Below are 21,081 nucleotides of genomic sequence, written 5' to 3' on the forward strand. Positions count from 1 at the left end.
AAAGTAGTGGATTGCAAGAAAGCCGACTGACAGTTACAATATATTAAGGGACCGAGAAAAAAGCATTCTTCAAGGTCCTCCATTTGATCGAAATTTAAAAAATAATATGTTTCAAAACATAAAACAATATAATCTTTTTGTCCCTGTTGTTTATGCATGTATATCTTCTGTCCTTAAAAGAGATACACAAAGAAGAAGAAGTAGGGGGGCAAAGGGGACACTTAATTTCCCTTTTGGTTGAGCCTCCTGTCTCCTTAAAATCAGAAAATAAATCACATATTTAATCTCATTTTTTGCCTTTTTTTTATTTTTATTCAAGATATACAGATATAACATACACTCCAAGGCTGTCTTTCTTTGCTTTTTTTACTTGACTTTTTCTTTAAAATATCGTTACATGATATTAAGAAGACCTTTTAATACAAGAATGCATAGCTCGTTCAATAACAAATGCACCCATATTTAAGTGAAAATAAAAAAAGTTGTTAATATTGATTTTCTGCTATTTCCAATCTCATTCCTTTCTCCAAAAAACAATGAGAGTGTACATCACTTTGAAGCTTCGTCATAGATGGATTCTATTTGAATAACAACTATGCTGGGGTAAAATAATAGTAGTAGCAGGAAAACACTTGCGTCATGATCAAGTATTGTGTTAAACTCGAAGTAACAGATGATATGTGACAAAGAAAAAGTCAAAAAGAAAGAAATAAAGGGAGATCCTTTCTTTGCTTATGTGTTTAATAGCTGTGCTTTATTTTTTTATATTTTTTGTCTTTCTTGCTCTTTTCTCATTGCTATTCTTTTCCCTAAATTTATGCATAATTCATATCAATTAACATATACATGTAAGGCTCCAAAGGGGAATATAAAGAATATATATAAGAAAATCATATAAAAACAGTTTGTTTGCTTTACATGTCTCTTCTCATTTTTGCAGTTACGGATCAAAAGCATATCTAATCATCCTCTTCATCATCACTGTAGGCTGACAGTAAAGAAAGGGACCCATTACCACTTGTCTTGGTTCGTTTCGTCGCTGGACTATCCTCCTTTTTCACCTCTTTCTTCTCTTCTTCTTTTTCTTTGTTTTCTTCTTCGTCTTCCCTACCTCGTTTCTTTATCACTACAAGGTCCTTGTATTTATTTTTCTTTTGAAGTGGTCGTTTTTGTCCCACGGACGTTGTAGCTGTAGTTGTCTTTGTTGTTGTTGTTGCTGTTGCTGCTGTGGTAGTAGTCATAGTAGTTGTAGTTGTCGAATTCCTTGCGCTTTCAACTTCTTGACGAAACTTTTCCAGTTCTAATTGTTCATTGCGTTTTCTCTCTTCTTCCTTTTTCCTTTTTTCTTCAGATAATGTCTTAAAGTATTCTGCCTCCTCTTCATCGATGCGTTTGATATGGTTTGATAAGCGAGATTCTTCTGCAAACTGTTCTTCGCGTAGCATCCTTTGTTCTTGAAGACGCTCGTATAGTGTTCTTGGATCATAATCTTGTGCTTTAACTTTTTTGGGAGGATAATTTTAGATAAATTCGCGCGCGAGAGAGAGAAAGAGAGAAAGGACTCTCTATAAATTATACCTTCTGAAGTCTTCTTATCTGATTCTAATGCTTGCTCTGTATTAGCTTGTACAATAGCACGAGAGACAAATGAACTTTTTATATTAAATGACATGTTTGAATGTAAAGAAATGTGTCTTGCTCTGTGTCCCAGTTCTCTCTTGTGTCAACGCAAGTCACGGTGACGTATTACTATTTTTTTTTAAAGCAACATATTCTACAGTATACAGTTGCCTTTTTTTTTCTTTTTACAAGTTTCACGCAACAATGTCTACGAGTGCTGAAGATTTAGAAGAATTTGTTTGTAATGAAGTTGCTTCACTGTAAATTTAAACTAGGGAGAAATAAAAAGCTTGTAGATACTAACGTGTATATTAGCTGTGATGCTGATCCTAAAGTGCTGGCTCAGTATATCATTGCACTCATTGGCAATGGTGAACGAAACGATGCTCTAAGAGCTTCCTTGGAAGACAAACTCAAGGAATTCTTTGATGATCGTAAGTTAAACTTTTTTTCTCTTTATATTCATTAACAAACATTCGTAGAAACGACACCTTTCATTGACCGTTTATTTAAAAAATTTAATGATATTGATAGCAACAGTAAGCCATCCAAAGAAAGCTCCGATCGTTTCAACGCTTATTCTGACGAGGAAGACGACGATGGTGACCGTAACTTCAAGCATAGACGCCAACGATCTGAATCTCGAGACAGAACGGACATGCCTGAACAGATGAAACGTCGTTATCCCGATGACAACGCACAGCCTTCTGCCAAATATTTCCGTAGCAATAACAGTGATGATAGGAGAAATCCTTATAATATACCATCTGGTAACTATTCATCCTATGACAGAGGAAGAGGTCGAGGCGGTAGCCGTGGAAACATTGGATCTAATCGACCCATGTCAAAACCTCCGATGTGTCGCGACTATATTGGTAAGAGACACTTATACAGTTTGTTGAAATACGAGCATTTGAATTGACGTCTTTTGCTTTAGAAAAAGGATACTGCATGAAGGGTGATATGTGTCCTTATGATCACGGCAGAGATCGAATTATCGTGGAGGACGCGGCCAAGACTAACTATATGCCTAACCTTCCTAGTGGAGCTCCTGTACCTGCCAACCGAGGCATACCCAATCAGCAATTCGTTGGTAGTGCGAATGACGCGTATGATCCAGAACGGGCCTCTTTGCTGCCAACCAACAATATGGTACCTGGTCTTGGACATCGTAGAGGTGGTAGCCGTGGCGGACGTGGCGGACGTGGAGGTTATCGTCACCAGAACGTGAACCCTACGAATACAACCTTGACAGTCGAAAAGATTCCACCAGAATTTTGTCAGATTGCTACTGTTAATGAGTTCTTCTCAAAATTTGGTACCATTACTAATATTAGCGTACAACCTCATGCTCAGAAAGCAATCATCCAGTATAGTACTCGAGCTGAAGCAGAGAGAGCATATACTTGTCCTGATGCTGTTTTTGATAATCGATTTGTCAAGGTTTATTGGAATAAGGAAGAAAGTGTCCCTGCAGCTGGTACCAATGCTCCTACAGCTGTCAAGGAGCCACAGCTACAGAAGCCAAAGACAAGTGAGCCTGACCCAGAGGTTGTTGCTGCTCGTGCTGCAGAACTTGCAAAAATAAGAGAAGAAAAACAAAAGAAGCACCAAGAACATATGAAGGCTATTTTAGAGCTTCAAAAGAAGAGAGAACAGCAGTTGGAACAGCAAATTGCAGAACAGAAACGATTGCTGGAAAAGTTATCTGGCAACCCCAACATGAGTATAGAGGAAAAAGCCGAGATTCTGAAACAGCTCAAGAGTGTTCAATCTGCCATTGAAGATAGTCAAAAACCGATATCTGCTAGCACTGCTACTGCCCCAGTCGAAGCGACAACGACAACAACGACAACAGATGGAAAGGATGCTACATCAGCGGAACTCAAGAAAAAACTCGAGCTATTAGAAGCAGAGGTAATAATAATAGTGAATATTGAAGTGTATCTATACTCATACATGTAAAAAAGGCTGCTATGCTAGGTGTCAATACCAGCCAAGCTTATCCTGGCCGTGGCGGCTTTTATGGTAGAGGTCGAGGCAGTTGGCCCCGTGCAAGAGGTGGTTTTTCTAGAATGACACTAGATAATCGACCTACAAAGATCATAGTTAAAGATATCCCTCAAGATGCTACTGAGGAAGAATTGCGTCAACATTTTGAAGTAAGTTATTATTGTGTATGATTTCAAACATCTGATACAAATGTTTATCATAGCAATATGGTGCAGTTACCTTGTTTGAAAAGAAAGAGTCTGAATTAGTTGTTCAATATGCACAGAGATTTGTAGCCGAGAAAGCAATGTCATTTGGGCCCAATTTTACAAAGGGCAAACTCCAACTTGCTTGGTCTACTGAACCAAAAAGTGAAACCAACACTACACCGAATACTCCTAATAATACACCAAATCCTGCTGCTACAGAAGCATCCTCATGAAGAAGGAAAAAAGAAAAATAAAATAAAAGAGGAAGTCATGTTAAGGTCTATTTAAATCCATCTTGTACATAACGTTTTTTTTTTCTTTATAAAAATAAAGCTTCCCTTGTTCTTTTTATTATGCTGCAAATTCGAGTATTTCCTTTGGTTTAATAAACGATAACCAATCTGAAGCAGTATTTGGCAATAAACCCATCGAATTGACTCTGTAGATACCAAGTAGGAGAACGATGACTTGAAGACCAATGAAGGAGAGCTTGGGTAGAGTCAAGTCTGACTCTTTTGACTCGAATCGACTAAAGGCTGACAATAGGAAAAAAGGTTTAGTTTGAAAAAGGGAGACATTAAAAGGAAATATTTACTTTCTTGAACAGACATGATTGCTTTGATAGGTTGAATAAAGAGCATAGTTGCAGTGATGACCACTGAAAAGATTTGTAGACTATTTCCTGACATGTACATCATGAATAAACTCATGGGTATAGACTTGGCTGGTGCTAATGCTACATCCCAAGCTCTTTTCATTTTTAATTCTGCTTGACCGTGTCTATCAAGAACAGGAGCTGCCTTTTCTGATCTTGAATGCTTTTGAGATGTGGAAGGTTTAAAGCCGCGAGGACTGGGCAGCTTACTAAACAAACATGAACAATGTGTTTCAAACAAAAGTAAAACAAGCAAACCTTGAATTATTATTAGCAAGCGAAGAGTAGTTGATGGTCCAGTTTGACATTAAGAAAAAAAGAAAAAAAAAAAAGATTAAAAATTAAGATTTATTAAGTGTGTAAAAAGAATTGCTGCATTAATTAAATTAATAATAAGAGTAGAAACCTTGGTGCCAAGCACAACCGATGATTGCCAGAGAAATACCATAGAATGTCAAAGAATAGAGCAATCGAAGGTAGCGATGCTCATAAGAGGCTTCAACAAAGAAATAGACAACAGCAAATGCAAAGAAGATCCAGGCAAGGATCATTACTGCTCTGGTAGAGCCATGAGCAAAGGTGTTGATGGTAAGAACAGATAAGAGCATAAGAACAAGGTCACGAAGCATATCGTGAGCACGGTTCAGACGGTTAAACACGCCCACGGACCAAGCAGGAGCAGCAAGGAATTTCTTTTGGTTCTGAGCTGCAGTCGTATTGGTTGCAGCACCAGCCTCTGGATCAGTGGAGGGTGGAGCAGTAGGGTCCACAGCGTTAGCAGTAGTAGCAGTATTAGCATTAGTAGTAGTGCGACCAGCAGGTTGAATGACGTGTGAGCCATCACCACCAAAGGCATTACGAATAAACCAAGCGAAGCCCCAGAGAACCCAGAGAGTGGTGAAAGCAATCCATGTTACGCGAACATGCCAGTCAGCCAAAAAGACGTTTACTGGTAAGAAGTCTTGGACAATGTGTGGTTGGGCAGTATTAGAATCCATAGTTGGAGATAAAAAATTAATGATCAATGTTTTGAACAAAGTTGAGTGTTTGTAGCCTTTTATATATATTCGACTGCAAACCCCTACACAGCATTGTTTAATAGAAAAAAAAATATGAAACGCTTGTTGAGCCTGTTTCAAACGAATATTCACAGGATAGGAAAGGAGTTTTGTTATACTGTCTATTTTCTTTTTTTTACACTCTTTGATATGCTTCTCTCTCTTTGCTGTTTGCAAGAAATAAAAGAATCATGGGGTCTATAGAAATTGAAAGTTTATATCAAGATTAAATCTATTGAATAAAACTGATATTCAGGAGGTGAGTTTATCATTACGCGTAATTCTATCATCATCAAAAAAAAAAAGTGAAACAAGTACTGGAAGTGGCATTAATATCAAGAGGGGTTTAATCTTTTTTTACATGTAGAATCATTCTATTAGATGCTATCATAATCCATAGTATATCAACCTTTCAAAATACGCAGAAGGATTAAAGCACCTTGTTTGGATATGACTTGATTATGTTCTGAGCAATTAAGCAAATGTACACCTAAAAAGAATAAAATAAACAACAACAACAAAAAAAAAAAACCCTTGGAAAATTGGTTCTATGTAACTTACAAGACGCGCATCCTTCTTCGCATGGGCATGTATCGATCTGCTGTAGACATGCTTGCAGGATTTGGTCAAAGAATTTATATACTTGTCTCATAATGCCACATGGCTCTGCTTCATAGATAGATAACCTGTATTCATAATAAGATAAGACACACACAATGGTTGTCTTTTATTCTTTTTACCTTATTGGTCTGGGCCTTGTCGCATGGGGGTTTTTACATTCAGTTCGAATATTCCCAGCAGCAAACGAGGTATAACGAGGTAATACTGATATCAGGCAATGCGCTAAAAATAAAATTTAAAATCATGTGCTGAGTGATGCGATTAAGCCCTTACATGCAGCATGAACTGCGGCCATTGGATCTATATCAAGTTTCCTTAGTTGATCAATGGCTGCTGCAGGGGCATCTGTCCATACACCGTTCGAGTGTGTGATGATAGGGTCCATGTAGACGTCATGTGAATCTATGATACGGTTTCTCTTGTCAATTCTATAATAACCAAATACAGTTGTAGATACTATATATATAAAATCAGCATATCGTCATTTTTTGATTTGCATATACCTTTAACTTCACCATAGGATATAAAATTATTTGTTTTTTCTATATGTCGGCTACTCTCTGTCCTTATAGCGTCTACATCTGTATAATCTCGTTGAGTCGTCGTCCAGTCCACTCTCACAAAGTGCACCTTGGCATATCTTTGATCAATATTACACTCCTCAACTAAGAAAGTTCTTCCTTGATGAATAAAGATTGCACCTTCATATATCTCAAACCCTGCACGATAAACTTCAATTTCTTCCAAAATCGCATATCTGTTATCTGTCACATCAATCACAACAAAAGTATCTTCGCTTGCATTACGGATACTGACATACTGAGAAGGATAGGGTCTAAAACGAGGATCAGGCCTATAGATCTACAGGATAGCATAAGAATGGAAAAAGAAACACAAGATCATTTTATATCTTACTCCTTCACCAATTGGTTTAAGGTATTTATTACATGTTTCCTTGATATCTGTGCCAAAGTACGTCTCATCATCTGGCAAGCGGATAGGCAGCTCTTCTGCAGCACATTGCAGGTGACTTTCTAAAGCAATGGAGCTTTCTAATTCAAGGGCCAAGGCATCTGGTTGTTTATTAAAAAGTTCTAAAGGATGAGTCTAACAAACAGAATCTGTTAAAGAACTTTTTTTTCTGTCCTGTTTCTTGCTTACTGCATAATACTGATCCAAAGGATGCCTGTCTGTTATAACAAAAGAGAGAGAATCCGTACTCCTCCTACCAGATCTACCAGATTGCTGCCACTATATGCAAGCAATGAAACTTATGCTTTTTAAAAGAAAAAGAAAGCTTACCATCGCAGATATTGACCAAGGTACGCCAACTATAAGTACAGCATCTGTCATTGCGCGTTTTATACATCAGCGGCAAGTATCGTATTAAATTATTTACGCTTACCTAAACTGCCAATATCAACACCCAATTCTAGAGCGTTCGTTGCAACCACTGCCAATAGCCCACCATTGAACAACTTTTCTTCAATCCTTCGTCTCTCGCCGGACGTATATCCTCCTCGATAAGACATTACTTTCTGCAGTACATGTCTCTTTTGTTTCTTTTCTAAGCTCTCGCGTACATGCTTCATCAAAAGTTCACATGATTTACGCGTCTTACAAAATGTAATAACTCGCACGTTATTTTCCAAGAGGTATTCCAAAAGCAGGGCGCCTTCGGCTACAGCACCTCTTCGTTCCGATTTGGGATCATGTGGGTTCGTCAGAGAAGGGTTCCAGATAATGAATTCCTAAATAAAGAAAAAAAAAATTAGATATCTTTTTAATGCATAAAAAAATGCTTATACTTTTTGTCCATGGGGTGCGCCATCTTGATTCACCAGTTTGACATTATTTACACCAAATAGTGTAGTCATATGCTATAGAATACATACACACATATTAGTGGGGTGTTGAATAAAATGAGAGACCCTTACTGTCTCGGGGTCAGCGATGGTTGCGCTACATGAAATGAACTGATAATCCACGTTTCCAAAAGAGTCACACAATCTACGCAATCTGCGCATAATAAAGGCAATATGGGACCCAAAGAGCCCATTATAGACATGTAGTTCTACAAAAAGCCCAAATTAATAAAGCCCAAAGGAATATACGGTCAACTTACCATCAACGACAATATATTTTAAAGACAAGAGAAACGTCTTCCATCGGTTATTGTTTGGTAAAATGGCATGATGTAGCATATCAGGGTTTGTGAATATAACGCTAGCATTATCTCTTATATATGCACGCTGATCATGAGGTGTGTCGCCATCAAAAGTTGAAATCTATGTATAAACACATATTTAGCATGCCTTTTTTTTGCGTTGAAGAGAGAATGAAGGTATACCATAATGTCTTGTAAGGAGGGTATGCAGCTCAACATGTCTTGCAGAGAGCGTTTTTGGTCTTGGGCTAATGCCTTGGTTGGAAATATGAATAAAGCCTTTTTCGATGGATCCTTTAATAGCCTTTCTAGGACAGGTATCTGATAGATCAAGGACTTGCCACTAATATCTATGACTCAGCAAAAGGGGAAACATTTTAAATAATAATTACCTTGCTGTGGAAGTAGAGACGATAACATGCTTGCCATCGCGTAAACCTTGAATTGCTTCGGTTTGGTGTAAATATAATGATTGAATACCCTTTTTACACAGAGCGTCCTTTATTTCGTTTGATAAGTCAAGGTCACCAAATACAGGTAATTTTGCAGAAAAGGTCTTTTGATTATCTGATTTCTCAAGTTGACCATCATAAAATGGCCATGACCTTAACCCATTCAAAGCATGAGCGACTGAACCAACGTTGGGCTCAATAGGGTCAAGCCAATTGTCATCATTATCAAGTGGAATATAGATAGGCATGGTATTCTCAACTTGCTTTAATATATGATCGCTTGGATCAATATCCTAATATATATAATGTATACATAAAGACTGTACGTCACATACAGAGAAAAAAGGGAAGTATCTGTTACCTCTTCTTGACAGCGATTTAAGAATGTGGTTAAAGCTGTTTGAAACAATTTGCTCTGGTGCTCTATATGTTTTTTTATGACATTTGGCTTTACAACTGGCATACTGTTGTCTTTAGACCACCAGTCCTGATTATTGCCTGTAAACTTTTTGCAAATAGGTTTACCAAACTGTATTTCAAGAACATCGTGATTGATGTAGTTGAATTGAACAAAGTTTGGAATGATCACATTGATGGCAGCAAGATCTTGTAATGTGAGATCTTGTATTGATTTCTGCATGGTTTGTAAAGTGATTGAGGTCGTCAATTTGGCATCACAAAAAGCATAAAACACATTCACTCGCTCAAACTTGCTTTTCAAGTCTTTGAGCGGTTCTGGTAACTCTGTTTTGGCTTTCTTCTTCTCTTCGCCATGGCTGCCTGAAGAAGTTCTTTTTGGCATTAGAAAAAAAAAGAATAGTGGTTACTTTTTCATTTTGCGCTTCAATTATTTTTATTCTTTTTGTGTATTGAGTGTTGTATTCATACTTGGCAGTTAAGCTATACATCAAGCAAATCATTCAATCGTGAAATAAGCTCATGAAGACTAGTGAAGGTTGTCATATCAACGCATTACAATTAAATACTCTTATAAAGAGTATCTTTCTTTAGTCTGGTTAATTTTAGTCTCGGACTTATTACGGTTGATAACAATTGGATGTTTTGAAAGTTTATCGAATACAGACAACTAGCCATGAAATCACAGCGAATCGAAAAAGCCATTCTGTTACATTTGCCAACCCTGTCAGACACACTCTGAAGCGCCAGATGACTCGTGCGCGGAATGAAAATAGGTGTGTGATGGGCGTTGACATAAGATCACTTGCCCTTGTCAGATCAGAAGAGGAAGAAGGGAACGCCGGGAATTTCTTGAAAGAGCAGATGACTAGCAAGGGCTTTTTCAAAAAATAATCTCTGAAGAAATATAGTTTCAAAGAAAGAGAGAAAGGGGAAAGGCGTGATCTGGCCATTGTTTTGAATAAAAAAATATCAGCCAATCGAGCAGAGAGGGCCTAGAGCCATGTTACTATGGATATATATCTATAAACCTTATTTCGTTTAGCGCGCTACGATAAAGATAAGAAAAAGAAAAAAGTGTAGGCTCTGTTTCTATAACAATAAGTATAGTTTACTTACTTTTAAAGGAGTAAACATCAAAGAAAGAATGAATAAAAGGGCGAGGTGAGGATATCGCTTAATAAGGAGTAAAATAAATTTCATAAAATTTTGAAAAAACAACGTGATAGATCCATGTGCAAAGAGATTGGTTCACAGATTACCAAAAGCGGACTATGTGGTAGTTCATGAAAAACCGTATAAAATAGAAAATTACGTTCAAAAATTTCTCACCTTGTCTTTTTCTTTTCTTTTCTTTCTTTTTATATAATGAATACAATCAATAGCAACCATAACAACAGTAACCATAGAGAATCATTTACTTATAGCCATCGATTCTCAATTGTTTCGGATGAACAAACTGTACAATATTTAACTGCTGCTTGTATTGCTCATTGGGTAAAAACAAACCCGAGTACAAAGGCAACCTTAACTTTAGACAGTGGTGATACTATTCATTTGCCTGTTTATACTCTAAGACGCCGAAATGCCGTCGTAGCCAATACACCTGATGCTCCATTTTGTCAAATAGCGGCAGTTTAAACTAGATACCCTTTATTATCATTATCATCATTATAGACACATTAGACTTGCAATAAAAAAAAGTTTTTGTATTAAATATCTATAAACTCTTCTCTTTTCTTCTTTTTCTTTTTGCTATGATCGTGTCCATGTCCATCTTCATGATCATGTCTCTTTTTCTTCTTCTTTTTATGCCGTCTTTCTGGATCATGATCATCCATTGTTACTTTTTCTGATGTATCTTCTTCACCCGTAGGCTCGTCTGTCCCTAGCACAGATGCATCAAACTATATACAAGTCAATCACACATTTATAAAAACATGTATATTCTCTTTACTCCTGGTATTGGCCCTTCTCTTAGTGAAAATGAATCTCTTAATACGTCTGAATCCAATGGTCTGATGTCAGGTCCATTGTCTATTGCTTGTGGATCTTGTATTAGGCCTACTAGATAGCCGTCTGGTTCAAACTCCAACTTTCCTTTTTGCTATTTAGTTAGAGTTTATAAATAGTACGTTGATAAATGTATACCAGGCAAATCTGAAATGTATGGATATAATGTAGGATTTAAGCCAGATGCTCTATTCTCTGGTGGATATGGTTTAACCACTTTATTATAAATAGGTAATAAATCATAGTAAGTTAGTAGATCTTGACTTCCAGACAGTTTTTGCTGTGTTTGATGTGTCGACATTAGTTTAATGAAAAAAAAAAAAAGACAGAAAAAAAAGTATCAGCGGCCTTTTTTTTATGCAATGACACTGAATTCTTTTTTTTTTTTTTTCTTTGTTACTTTAAACATAGATCTTTATTAATTATAATGCGCTTTTATATTACTTGTAACGTGTACGAAAATGTATATATTTATATGAATGCTGTTTGAATCTATAAAGTGCGAAGATATGTACTTTTGTGTGTGTATATATTTATATTTTCTATGTATTTGCCTCCTAGAAAATAATTCTGTCCATTATTTCGCTTGCCAGCTTGGCATATCTTAAACAATTTGACGTTGACACTCCAAAAGTGGTGTCACCTAAAGCTGAAAATCCAAATTGATCTAATAAGCTTCTTTGGGATGTTCTGTTCTTGGGTTGTGAAAAAATTGGATTTGAACATGCAGTTACCAGAATAGACTTTACAGATTCAATGAGTAGTTGATTTTGACTATTGATAACTATCTGGTTCATTCGTGGCAAAAGGGAATCATATCTATATAATTAACATATAAGCATAACTTGTAGCACACAAATCTATCCGTAACTTACATTAAAGCAAAAACGTCAGGTAAAGAAACAGCGGCTTCTGATAAAAGGCCATAAATAAACAACCTTTCTGATTCACTGTCTGTAGCATTAAGCATTGTGGCCAATAGAGACATGACGAGCAAGGCAGTAACATTGTCAGGAATATCCAACTTATCAAATACGCCTGCATACGTGCTTTCACTAGGTTCAGTTTCAACTTCTGAAAGACCAACGAGCTTCATCATTTGCTTTACAGAGTCGTTCTTGGCAGCTATAGGCAACAGCGCTGTCACATAGCCCAAAGTAGAAGCCTCGATGACCACACTCTTTTCTCCCAAGAAATTCTTGTAATACTGCTTACGTTCAATATCTAAAAAGGTACAAAGAGTGCTGTAGATAGCCACCTTGGCATCACTGAAACGTAGTCCCTTCATGATGATACCAGCAATTGCAAATGAAAAGTGTGTGTTGAAGTTAACGCCACAGTATCTGTCCAGCTGTAGAGCCACATCGGATATGGGTGCTCGAGCAGCCAATAAGACTTCAGATACATTGCTTCCAGAGAAAAAGTTGTTGGAATCAAGAGACCTGAACGTTGCTTCAAGCAGTTCTAATGCCGTAACGAAAATGGATGCTGAGTTGATCTGAACCAAGGCGACTGCTACCCAAAATAGCTGAAGTAGATATACAGAGTCACTTGGGAGACTTTCAACGACGTTCTTCAAGCACATGATAATACTTGTCACAAGATTAGGATCCGTTTCAGTAAAGATGGAAAGAGCTCCTCGGAGCGCAACAAGAATTTGATAGAGTAGGTCATCATCTACTTCTTCTCTACCTAGGTAACCAAGAACGACAAAGGCTCGGGGCTGTATAGCAGGATTGAATTGAAATGCTGTACTAGCTACTAAGCTCATCCATCTGGCTCTCCAGCAGTTTGCAATATCTATAAGGGGGAACATGAGTATTTACAAAGCAATACATCGACATATGTATACGCATCGCTTTTTATACCTGTATTCGGAGCTGCAGTGCTAATCACTTCTGATAGTTTACCAACAATAATCTCCAAGGATGACAAAGAAATGGGTTCCAAAGTGTCATTCAATGTTTCAGAGCTTATGGCAAAGGCATTCGCATAAGATCTATTCAATCCAAACAGCAGTCGACTCTTGGAATCAGATAGTTCTGTCAAAATCATTTGTAGTTTTTGAACATTGACTGCTGGAAGTGGTAAACAGGTACAGAGAGATTGAATCAAATTGACTACGATACCATGAATAGAAGCTCTGATGATGGTAGAGCCTGTACCAGCAACAAGAGTGACAATGTGAAAAAGCTCGGGTACTGTTCGCTTTATGGGGCCGTGGTTGTTGAAAGAGAGCATCAGGATGAATCGGATGAGAATAGCGATTTCTGGCCAGGCTGAGTGCTCCGCTAAGGAACGCGCTGGTTTAAATGATGTGCTATACAACACTTTACGCAAGCGCATGACTAATTTAGAACGAATTGTGATATTGGAGAGCGTGACGAGCGTATCGGCCAGAGCTTCTGCTTGACGAGAACCGATACCGTGCTCGTTAGAGACTTGTAAGAAAGTGTCAATGACTAACCCAAGGAGATCATCTACATCTGCAATAGTTTTCCATATTTTGGCTTGAACAAGCTTAGCCATCTAAAAAAAAAAAAGCTCATCAGAATATAAAATTCAGTAGGCTTTGAGAACAAAGTCTTACCTCCCCATTGATAGTAAGGTCTATCAGTTGCCGCAAAATTTCTTTAGTCTTTGCCATATCTTTAACGGAACTTTCACAGTATAGCGAAAGGTTAGATAGCCACGGTATCATGTAAAGGAGTATAAGGTATTTAAGACCTTCTTCAGACTTTGCATAGCCCATTACACATTCATTTAAAAATTCAAGTGTTAGACCTGGTTCCTTTTCAGCAATCTTTTCACTAATACTGACGATAAAGTCAGTACTGTTTGATGGAAGACAAAGATCTAAATATGAGTTGGTTAATAATAGGGTATTTCTTAAGAGGATGACTTACCTTTTGCATCCAACAGCTGTTTACCAACATCAAAATTGAATGCTCTACTCAGGGCATACAGCAGATTGTATGAAGAGAGTCGTAAGTTAGGATCATCACTGCCAAGGTTAAGTAGAGCCATATTGAGCAATCTTCCAGGGACATCCTTTGGACGTATAGTTCGCTCTGTTATATTCGTTGGTCGAGAAGAATCATAACGCCGTTTGCTTTGACGAACTGTCTATTACAAAGGCGCGCTAAGTTGCTGTTTCTATGTCATCTTTTATACACTTACATTCACAATGGCTTCTCGTTTTGGTGAACTGAAGGTACTGATCACATTATCTCGCGATGTTTTGAAGGTGAATTCATTTATCTGTTCTGCGCCTTGATGCTCATGCTGAACTATAGCTACTTGTTCAACTTCAGAAATATGATAGACGTCGTTAATAACAGCATGTATGCCATAGGAGATTTCTTGTTTGCGGACAGTCATGATCTGTATATACTCTGCGTTTACTTTGATCGTAAGTGGAATATTGGTTCTGTATTGTACAATCTTGTATACAGGGAAAAATACTGCACTAGGATCTGTTTCTAGACCAACTATAAAATAAAAACATTAGCTTCAGCCCCCCTTTTTTTTCTTTTCCTTTTTAAATCTTTACTTGTTAACTTTGGAAGCTTTATCTCTGATGCCTGTATGTATTCTTGAAGCTCGACTAATGTAGCTGTAAATGATGTCTTTTTTGAAAGTTTGTGTGGTAACTGCTGTATTTCTATCTTCTTCAGATAAGTTCTTAGATAAGAGTTGGGGTTATAGACGTGAAGAGCAGCAAGATTGCCCATGATATCACTGGATAATAGCTGCATTAATTGACTAATCCATTGAGACGGTACTTCATTGTTATTTGTGAACAAAGTACAGTCAATCAACACTTCAAAGGACTTGTTTGAGGATGCTTCCAATATCTGTAATAAACCAAGTTACTAAAGTATAATTCCTTCCAAGGTCAAAATCTTACTCGTAATATATGGTAGATGAGTAATTCAAAGTCTATATTATCAACATCGATATGACGCAGAATCAAGTAATAAACACGTCGACCAGCCTTTGAGATACCTCCCTCATAAAAGATGTTTTTGGAAGCAATGGGCTCTACACTTCGATGGTTATTGCGTCGTATGAAGTCCGAATAGATCTGGTTGGAGGCAGCAAAGATGTAGTTCTTTGAAGGCAACGACTCTTTCTTTCGCAGTTCTGGAGGACGACCCAGCTGAGCAAGTATGTTCGCAAATCTATCAAATTCACGTTTCCAAGCAGTGAGTGACTCTTGATCATGGCTTCGGTTTAATTTTCGTATGGCCAAATCTCGTGATATACGTTCCATATTGTCAGCCAACACTTGGTGAAGCAAAACATAATCTTCTTCCGTCAGTTCATAGGCCTCTCTTGGTCGCTCACTTATTGGCTCGGATGGCATTGTTGATATCTCGCGCAGGAAATTAGCTACTTTATAAATATTGTTGGTCAAAAAATCATTTAGAACAATCATGTAAGTTTCTTTTGCTCCAAAAAGGACGTTGTTGGCAAGATTTTGTATCACTTTGGTTGCTATCAGATACCCACGACGCATCTCACGTGAGTTGAGCTGTGCGGTTTTTGTCACACCGTCGATCTCGGGTGAAACGATGACTGGACAAAAGAACCGTAAGAAGATAAAAGAGCCCACGGCCGTGTATCTAGCTTCAGGGAATCGTTCGCGGACAGACATAGCGATGTAGGAGCAAATCTCGCGAAAGGATAGAGGAGCAAGGTCAACCGAGTTGCAGATAGCTTGTAAGAACAACTCGGTCACCTCAATCACGTTTTGTCTATTCCTATTGCCGTCTTCATTGGGTAATAGTTTTGAAGGGTCTAGCTCAAAGCATCTGTTCTCCCTAGGAAGCTCAGATAGCTTTTGGAATACAGGCGACAACACAGCCTTGACGTATTCAGTACCACTATCTTTTGCAAACACAGAGAGTAAGCGAGTGGCAATACTTGTTCTTCTAAACAAATCAGTCTCATTATCTAAATCACGTTAGTGTATTGCTTTGACGCTTACTTGTATTTCATTTTATTTACCTGTGGTATCAATTTCTTTTTGAATGACTGTCTTGAGAAGTTGCATTATCTTGTTTCTCGATGAATAACAGGCATACAGAGCATTAGCACAATCATCGATTTCAGAAGAAGGGCACACCTCACAGAGCGATTTGGTAACATCAAGATCAGAGTTTATCAGTATATCAATCAGTTTTTCATATCTATCAGTCATCACTGTCTCTGCCAAATTCTCAAATTCTGTTCCTTGATTTAAAATATTGGCCAATACTTCCATGAAAGCAGTACGAGTGCTGGTGTCCTCATGGTAGCCCATGGAAAAAGAGTACTTTAGACCAGCATCCACATTGGCACTTAGTAAATTGGAAAGAGCCAGAATAGTATAATTCTTTAGAGTTTCTATACCGGATTCCTAACATAAAATTAGTTGCCATGTATAATGGACAGTTATATATATAATTTACAGTTCTAAATTCAACACTGCTTCGAGATTGAGCAGAGGAGTCTAGTTCAGACAGACGGCAACGATTGAGTACTTTGAAAAAGAAGGTAAAATACTTGAAGAAAATTTTGCTTTTCGCGACCATTGCATTTGATTCCTGAAGCGACTCCACCGGTTGAAGGGGAAGCTGATGAAGTAAAGCCACGATAGTCTTTAAACAGGCAACATCCAAATCCTGCTGAAGCTTCTCTAATTGAGATGGATCATTTGAAGATAACTGAGATGACGAAAGATAAGGCTTCTATGCAAAGGAGTTGGTATTTATTTTTGATAGTGTTTTCATTGTTACCTTTGCCAATGTATAATCACTGATCCACTCAGCAATGATTTCCAGTAGTTTGTTTCTTAATCTGAACTCTTGCCTAATGGTGACTCGATCCTTCTTGAGCATAAGCACTTCAATCAGATGACATAGTTTGATCTTCATCTTGATTGACCCAGCATCTGTTGTAAGCCTATTGACATAAAAAGTACACAGGCTAATAAGGGTACTAAAATCGACCATAAACAGACTTTCTGATTTATCTGCTAAGCGATCCAAGACGAGCTTCAACACCGAGATGGCCTGTTCGACAAAGAGTGTGTACCGAGGCTCACATATGGGCTCATTCTTGTTGGCTTGGGAGAAGCATTGTGTTAGGGTATCTTCTAAGCAGCGAAACATAGTGTGGTATAAAGCAGGTGATAGGTCGTTTCCAAGAATTTCTCTGACCCACTCTCTGACTAGCAAATTATCACAGGCCAGCAAATCCACCATCTCTACGAGAAACTTATCCACCAACACGGCTGACTCTGGCACATAACGTATCCCGCTACTATGTACAGTGCCACTGCTGCTGCTAATCTGACTATTGAGCAACTCTTCGTTTTGAGCAGTCATCAGACACACACCACCTAGGGCTGCGAGAAAACCAGCATAATTCTGCCATTCTGCCGCTCGTTCTTCATCTAGATACTCTACACGATTTGTGGTTGTAACGGTACTAGTTGAACCAGTATGTCGGCTTGACGTATTTCTCAGCTTATCCTGCCAGCCGGTACCTTTTCGATTTACTTCTAAAGTGTCATCTCTACTTTCTTCAGGCGGACGAACGATAAGTGGTGTCATCAATTTCCATCTTTTCCATGCTTCCTCCCAAGCACTCAACATGCCTGGAGAGCCATGTGTGGCCATACGTAGCAATCGACGAATACGACGCTGCTGTGATTTTCTACCTATTACCACATTGGCGTCTTCGATCAGCTTGGTATAACATGCCATGTTCTCCACAAAGATTGTGGACGAAGGCTGATACTCCTCAAAACATTCTGTCAGTCCAATTTCTGTACATATCAAGGCAAAGCATTCAATGGCAATCGTGCATATGTTGGTGTCTGAGGAACAGAGCATCACTAGTAGCGCCACTTCAAGCGCTATAGAAGCTTGTCGCCTTTCTTTTGTATCGGCGCCTCTTGCTGCTACATTGCGATGCTGTTGCAAAAATTCGTTACGCAGTGTGAGTAAACGCCTCAAGAGGTCCAAAAGAGCTCTCAGCCCTTTGTCTCTTTCTGCCAGGATTTGTTTTGCAAGTGTATATAACACCTCGGACGATAACTTCCAGAATGCTTCCATTACGTGGTTTGGTGGCCCCCATGACAGGATATAGTTGGGCGCATGAAGTTTGGCCAAACAGTCAGCTGCTGCTTCCCTGACGGAAGGGTTAGGATCGCTGACGTAATTGGTAATGGCAATCATCAGAGAAGCATTCTGCTCATATCTATCTGAATCGTCGCCCTATAGACAAAATGTAAGCAAGAACAAAGAGAGAAATAATAAAAGAGTGTTTACCAAAACAGCAAACTGTGGATCTGTTTGATATAAATGTAAAACATCCAAAATGAGTTCAAATCGCTCAGGTGGAACCGCGGATGTATCTCTTCTCGGGCGCATACCCTTTCGTGAAGACTGACTAGCTGTATCTGATTTTTCTCTAATTTCGCGACTATAATATTCCAAAAACAGAGTACGGATACGAGAACAGAGCGAATTGTGTAGGGTAGATACAGGTGGAACCCAAGGTAACTTATTTTCTTCAGATGCTATTGCCACTGCTGCCTTGACCATGCTTACTTTAAAGAGAGTAGGTGCAGAAAATTCAAAGCAGGCTGGAATAATCGTATTCACTGTTCGTTCAACATCCAATCGAAAAAGAGCCACAATACAATCTGCCATCAGAGACTGGTAATCGATATACACACCCAAACTATTGTTACGACCATCGATACCAATGGGTCGATGAGGATCAAACAGCTTTTCAACTAGCTCATTTTCGATATCAGGCACGATTTGACGAAGGGCTGTCGTATCATCTTTTGCAATATAAGTAGCAGCTCGACAGCAGTCCACATAACAAATGGCTGCTAAATCTGCCATACGGTCACCTTTCATTGCCTTTCTCAAAGAAGCCAAGAATGCAGACTACAGATAATGAGTTATACAATGAATGCAGATAAACAGTGTCCTTTACCTTCTTGTTATTCGCACTTCCTGACACAGTTGTAGAAAGCATGATGTCCGGGCAGAGTGTGAGTAGCATCATCTGGACTGGCCAATATACCGCCTTTTTCTTTGCTGTGTCTGCTAATGAATTGAATATATCAAATAGGATTTCGGGTGATCCTTCTAATCTTTTTTGACTACGAGAGAGCATCATAAATTCGGATGTATAACTCTCTATCCAACCCCAAATGGCTCCTCTCAAGGCCATAGCTACCAACTGCTGTGTTGTCTTTTTCAAATGTAGAGTAGATGTACAGAGTTCTATAGATAATCAAGTAAGGACATAGACTCGATCGGTGTACTACCTATATTCTCTCTTCCCATTTACCTGTCAAAATCATACTTAATCGTTTTGAGTTTAAAGATGAACATTCGATAATGGCAATATCAATCACTTCTGGTGATTCATCGGCAGCTGATGTCAAACACATGATTCTTGATTTGAACTTGCCAAATACGATGTTCCAATTACTTGCGCTAACATAGGACAATATACGACAGACTGCCTGATAAATATCATTACATAACGGGTGTTTTTGATCCAAGACAGCTACTGCTCTCGTTCCATTGGCTACAAGTCCATGTTCACGATCTTCAAGTGTTCCAACTTGTGATAAATAACGAGACATGACATTGATGATGTGTTTTGCTAAAGCATTATCAAGTGGTGGTGGATCATTGGGTGCAGGCGGTATACCCTCAGGTAGCTCCCAAACATCGGTGTCTGTACGTATCAGGTTGGGTCGTCTTTTTGACTGTTCTTGTGAAACCTCATTTTGTTTCCAACAATGTTGCATACAGGCTGCGAGTATGCGAATCATGAATAACTGTGACTGTAATAAATGGAAGGAGTTGTCATCATTTCTTGGAAGTGTATTAGGCTACAAAAAAAAAGCGAAGGGTTGGTCAATGTAAGCTACGTTATGTTGGTCTAACCTTTGACATATTTTCAAGCATAGTCATGATAGTGCTTGCAATAGTGGATAATCTATATTTTGATAGTTCAATCAATGCTGCCACTATGTTATTCTGTGTCAGTCATGGTAAAAGTCACAAAAAGTTTATTATCATACCTCTGACGTCAAGACAAATGATAAATATAAAAAGAATAGATTAGTTAAAAGGGAGAGTTTGTTTGATGTATATAATTACGATTGTTGAATTAAGGGATCGTGTTGTAATGAGTCATTCTCAGTGTCACTGGTAGTTGGTAACTATATAGAAACAGTATTAACATATATATACAAAGAACATAATGTGTCATACTTTACTCTAACTGCTATTCTATTTACTAAACTTAGAATAAGTCTAGTGTCTGTGCTCATTGTTGTATAAAGTCAAGAAACAAAGAGAAAAAAAAGAGAGAGAGAAGATGATTTTCTTCTACTTTAAAGCTCTTTAATTGATTCCTCTTCTTTGTATTAGCTTCAATAAACCAAAAAAAGAAAAAAGAAAAGTAAAATGGAAAACAAGTTTGGTAAAAAATAAAGTAACGCTACACAGCACAATCTGAAGTCCAAAAAGGGTCTTTTTTCAAATTCAACCAAAGTAAAAATTTATAAGAATTGAAACTATTGAATAATAGAGAAAAGTTTAAAGTTTAGTCATTGTCATTGATTCATTATACATAAAAAGGAAATAAAAGAAAAGAGCAAAGAGGAGTGTATTTCGTAATTAGTTTATATTGTAATACAAAGTATTATAAAATTAAAAAAAGCTACCTCTCTCGACAATAGAACCGGAATATTATTATTATTCTTATTATTGTGTATATAAACGCTTGGTTTTATTACTCTTTTTCTCTCTTTTTATTATTCATTTCTGTTTATCATGGCAGCTGGTGC

At 37.9% G+C, this 21,081-nt stretch overlaps 6 protein-coding genes across 6 annotated transcripts; 1 reads left to right on the forward strand and 5 right to left on the reverse strand.

Moving 5' to 3' along the window:
- Positions 1–726: 726 nt before the first annotated feature.
- Positions 727–1,677, reverse strand: RHIMIDRAFT_314924 (uncharacterized protein). The gene is made up of 2 exons (XM_023614966.1): positions 1,579–1,677; positions 727–1,501 (listed from the first exon to the last, which is right to left on the reverse strand). The coding sequence occupies exons 1-2, from the start codon at positions 1,670–1,672 to the stop codon at positions 960–962; spliced, it is 636 nt and encodes a 211-aa protein (XP_023464089.1). The 5' UTR covers positions 1,673–1,677; the 3' UTR covers positions 727–959.
- A 147-nt stretch (positions 1,678–1,824) lies between these two features.
- Positions 1,825–4,054, forward strand: RHIMIDRAFT_239854 (uncharacterized protein; the record flags this gene model as incomplete). Its single annotated transcript, XM_023609258.1, has 6 exons — positions 1,825–1,880; positions 1,936–2,054; positions 2,103–2,495; positions 2,558–3,537; positions 3,591–3,782; positions 3,836–4,054. The coding sequence occupies 6 exons, from the start codon at positions 1,825–1,827 to the stop codon at positions 4,052–4,054; spliced, it is 1,959 nt and encodes a 652-aa protein (XP_023464090.1).
- Positions 4,055–4,172: 118 nt separating this feature from the next.
- RHIMIDRAFT_239855 (uncharacterized protein) lies at positions 4,173–4,784 on the reverse strand (the record flags this gene model as incomplete). The annotated part of the gene is made up of 3 exons (XM_023609259.1): positions 4,173–4,357; positions 4,417–4,685; positions 4,735–4,784. The coding sequence occupies 3 exons, from the start codon at positions 4,782–4,784 to the stop codon at positions 4,173–4,175; spliced, it is 504 nt and encodes a 167-aa protein (XP_023464091.1).
- Positions 4,785–4,848: 64 nt separating this feature from the next.
- RHIMIDRAFT_38210 (uncharacterized protein) lies at positions 4,849–5,759 on the reverse strand. Its single transcript, XM_023615176.1, has one exon. The coding sequence runs from the start codon at positions 5,472–5,474 to the stop codon at positions 4,863–4,865; it is 612 nt and encodes a 203-aa protein (XP_023464092.1). The 5' UTR covers positions 5,475–5,759; the 3' UTR covers positions 4,849–4,862.
- A 618-nt stretch (positions 5,760–6,377) lies between these two features.
- Positions 6,378–9,974, reverse strand: RHIMIDRAFT_260693 (P-loop containing nucleoside triphosphate hydrolase protein). Its single transcript, XM_023611474.1, has 12 exons — positions 9,136–9,974; positions 8,715–9,067; positions 8,506–8,665; positions 8,281–8,443; positions 8,093–8,229; positions 7,964–8,035; positions 7,561–7,906; positions 7,458–7,501; positions 7,317–7,406; positions 7,071–7,262; positions 6,659–7,016; positions 6,378–6,611 (listed from the first exon to the last, which is right to left on the reverse strand). Exons 1-12 carry the CDS (start codon positions 9,574–9,576, stop codon positions 6,397–6,399), a joined length of 2,571 nt encoding a protein of 856 aa, XP_023464093.1. The 5' UTR covers positions 9,577–9,974; the 3' UTR covers positions 6,378–6,396.
- A 1,659-nt stretch (positions 9,975–11,633) lies between these two features.
- Positions 11,634–20,847, reverse strand: RHIMIDRAFT_260708 (uncharacterized protein). The gene is made up of 17 exons (XM_023611475.1): positions 20,509–20,847; positions 20,390–20,451; positions 20,174–20,258; positions 19,566–20,118; positions 19,206–19,498; positions 18,527–19,156; positions 16,988–18,472; positions 16,661–16,939; positions 16,218–16,608; positions 15,115–16,163; positions 14,758–15,061; positions 14,385–14,695; positions 14,111–14,330; positions 13,795–14,060; positions 13,073–13,733; positions 12,080–13,004; positions 11,634–12,023 (listed from the first exon to the last, which is right to left on the reverse strand). Exons 1-17 carry the CDS (start codon positions 20,560–20,562, stop codon positions 11,762–11,764), a joined length of 7,830 nt encoding a protein of 2,609 aa, XP_023464094.1. The 5' UTR covers positions 20,563–20,847; the 3' UTR covers positions 11,634–11,761.
- Positions 20,848–21,081: the final 234 nt, after the last annotated feature.

This window comes from Rhizopus microsporus, assembly GCF_002708625.1.
Source record: "Rhizopus microsporus ATCC 52813 unplaced genomic scaffold scaffold_14, whole genome shotgun sequence".
Lineage (NCBI taxonomy): Eukaryota > Fungi > Mucoromycota > Mucoromycetes > Mucorales > Rhizopodaceae > Rhizopus > Rhizopus microsporus.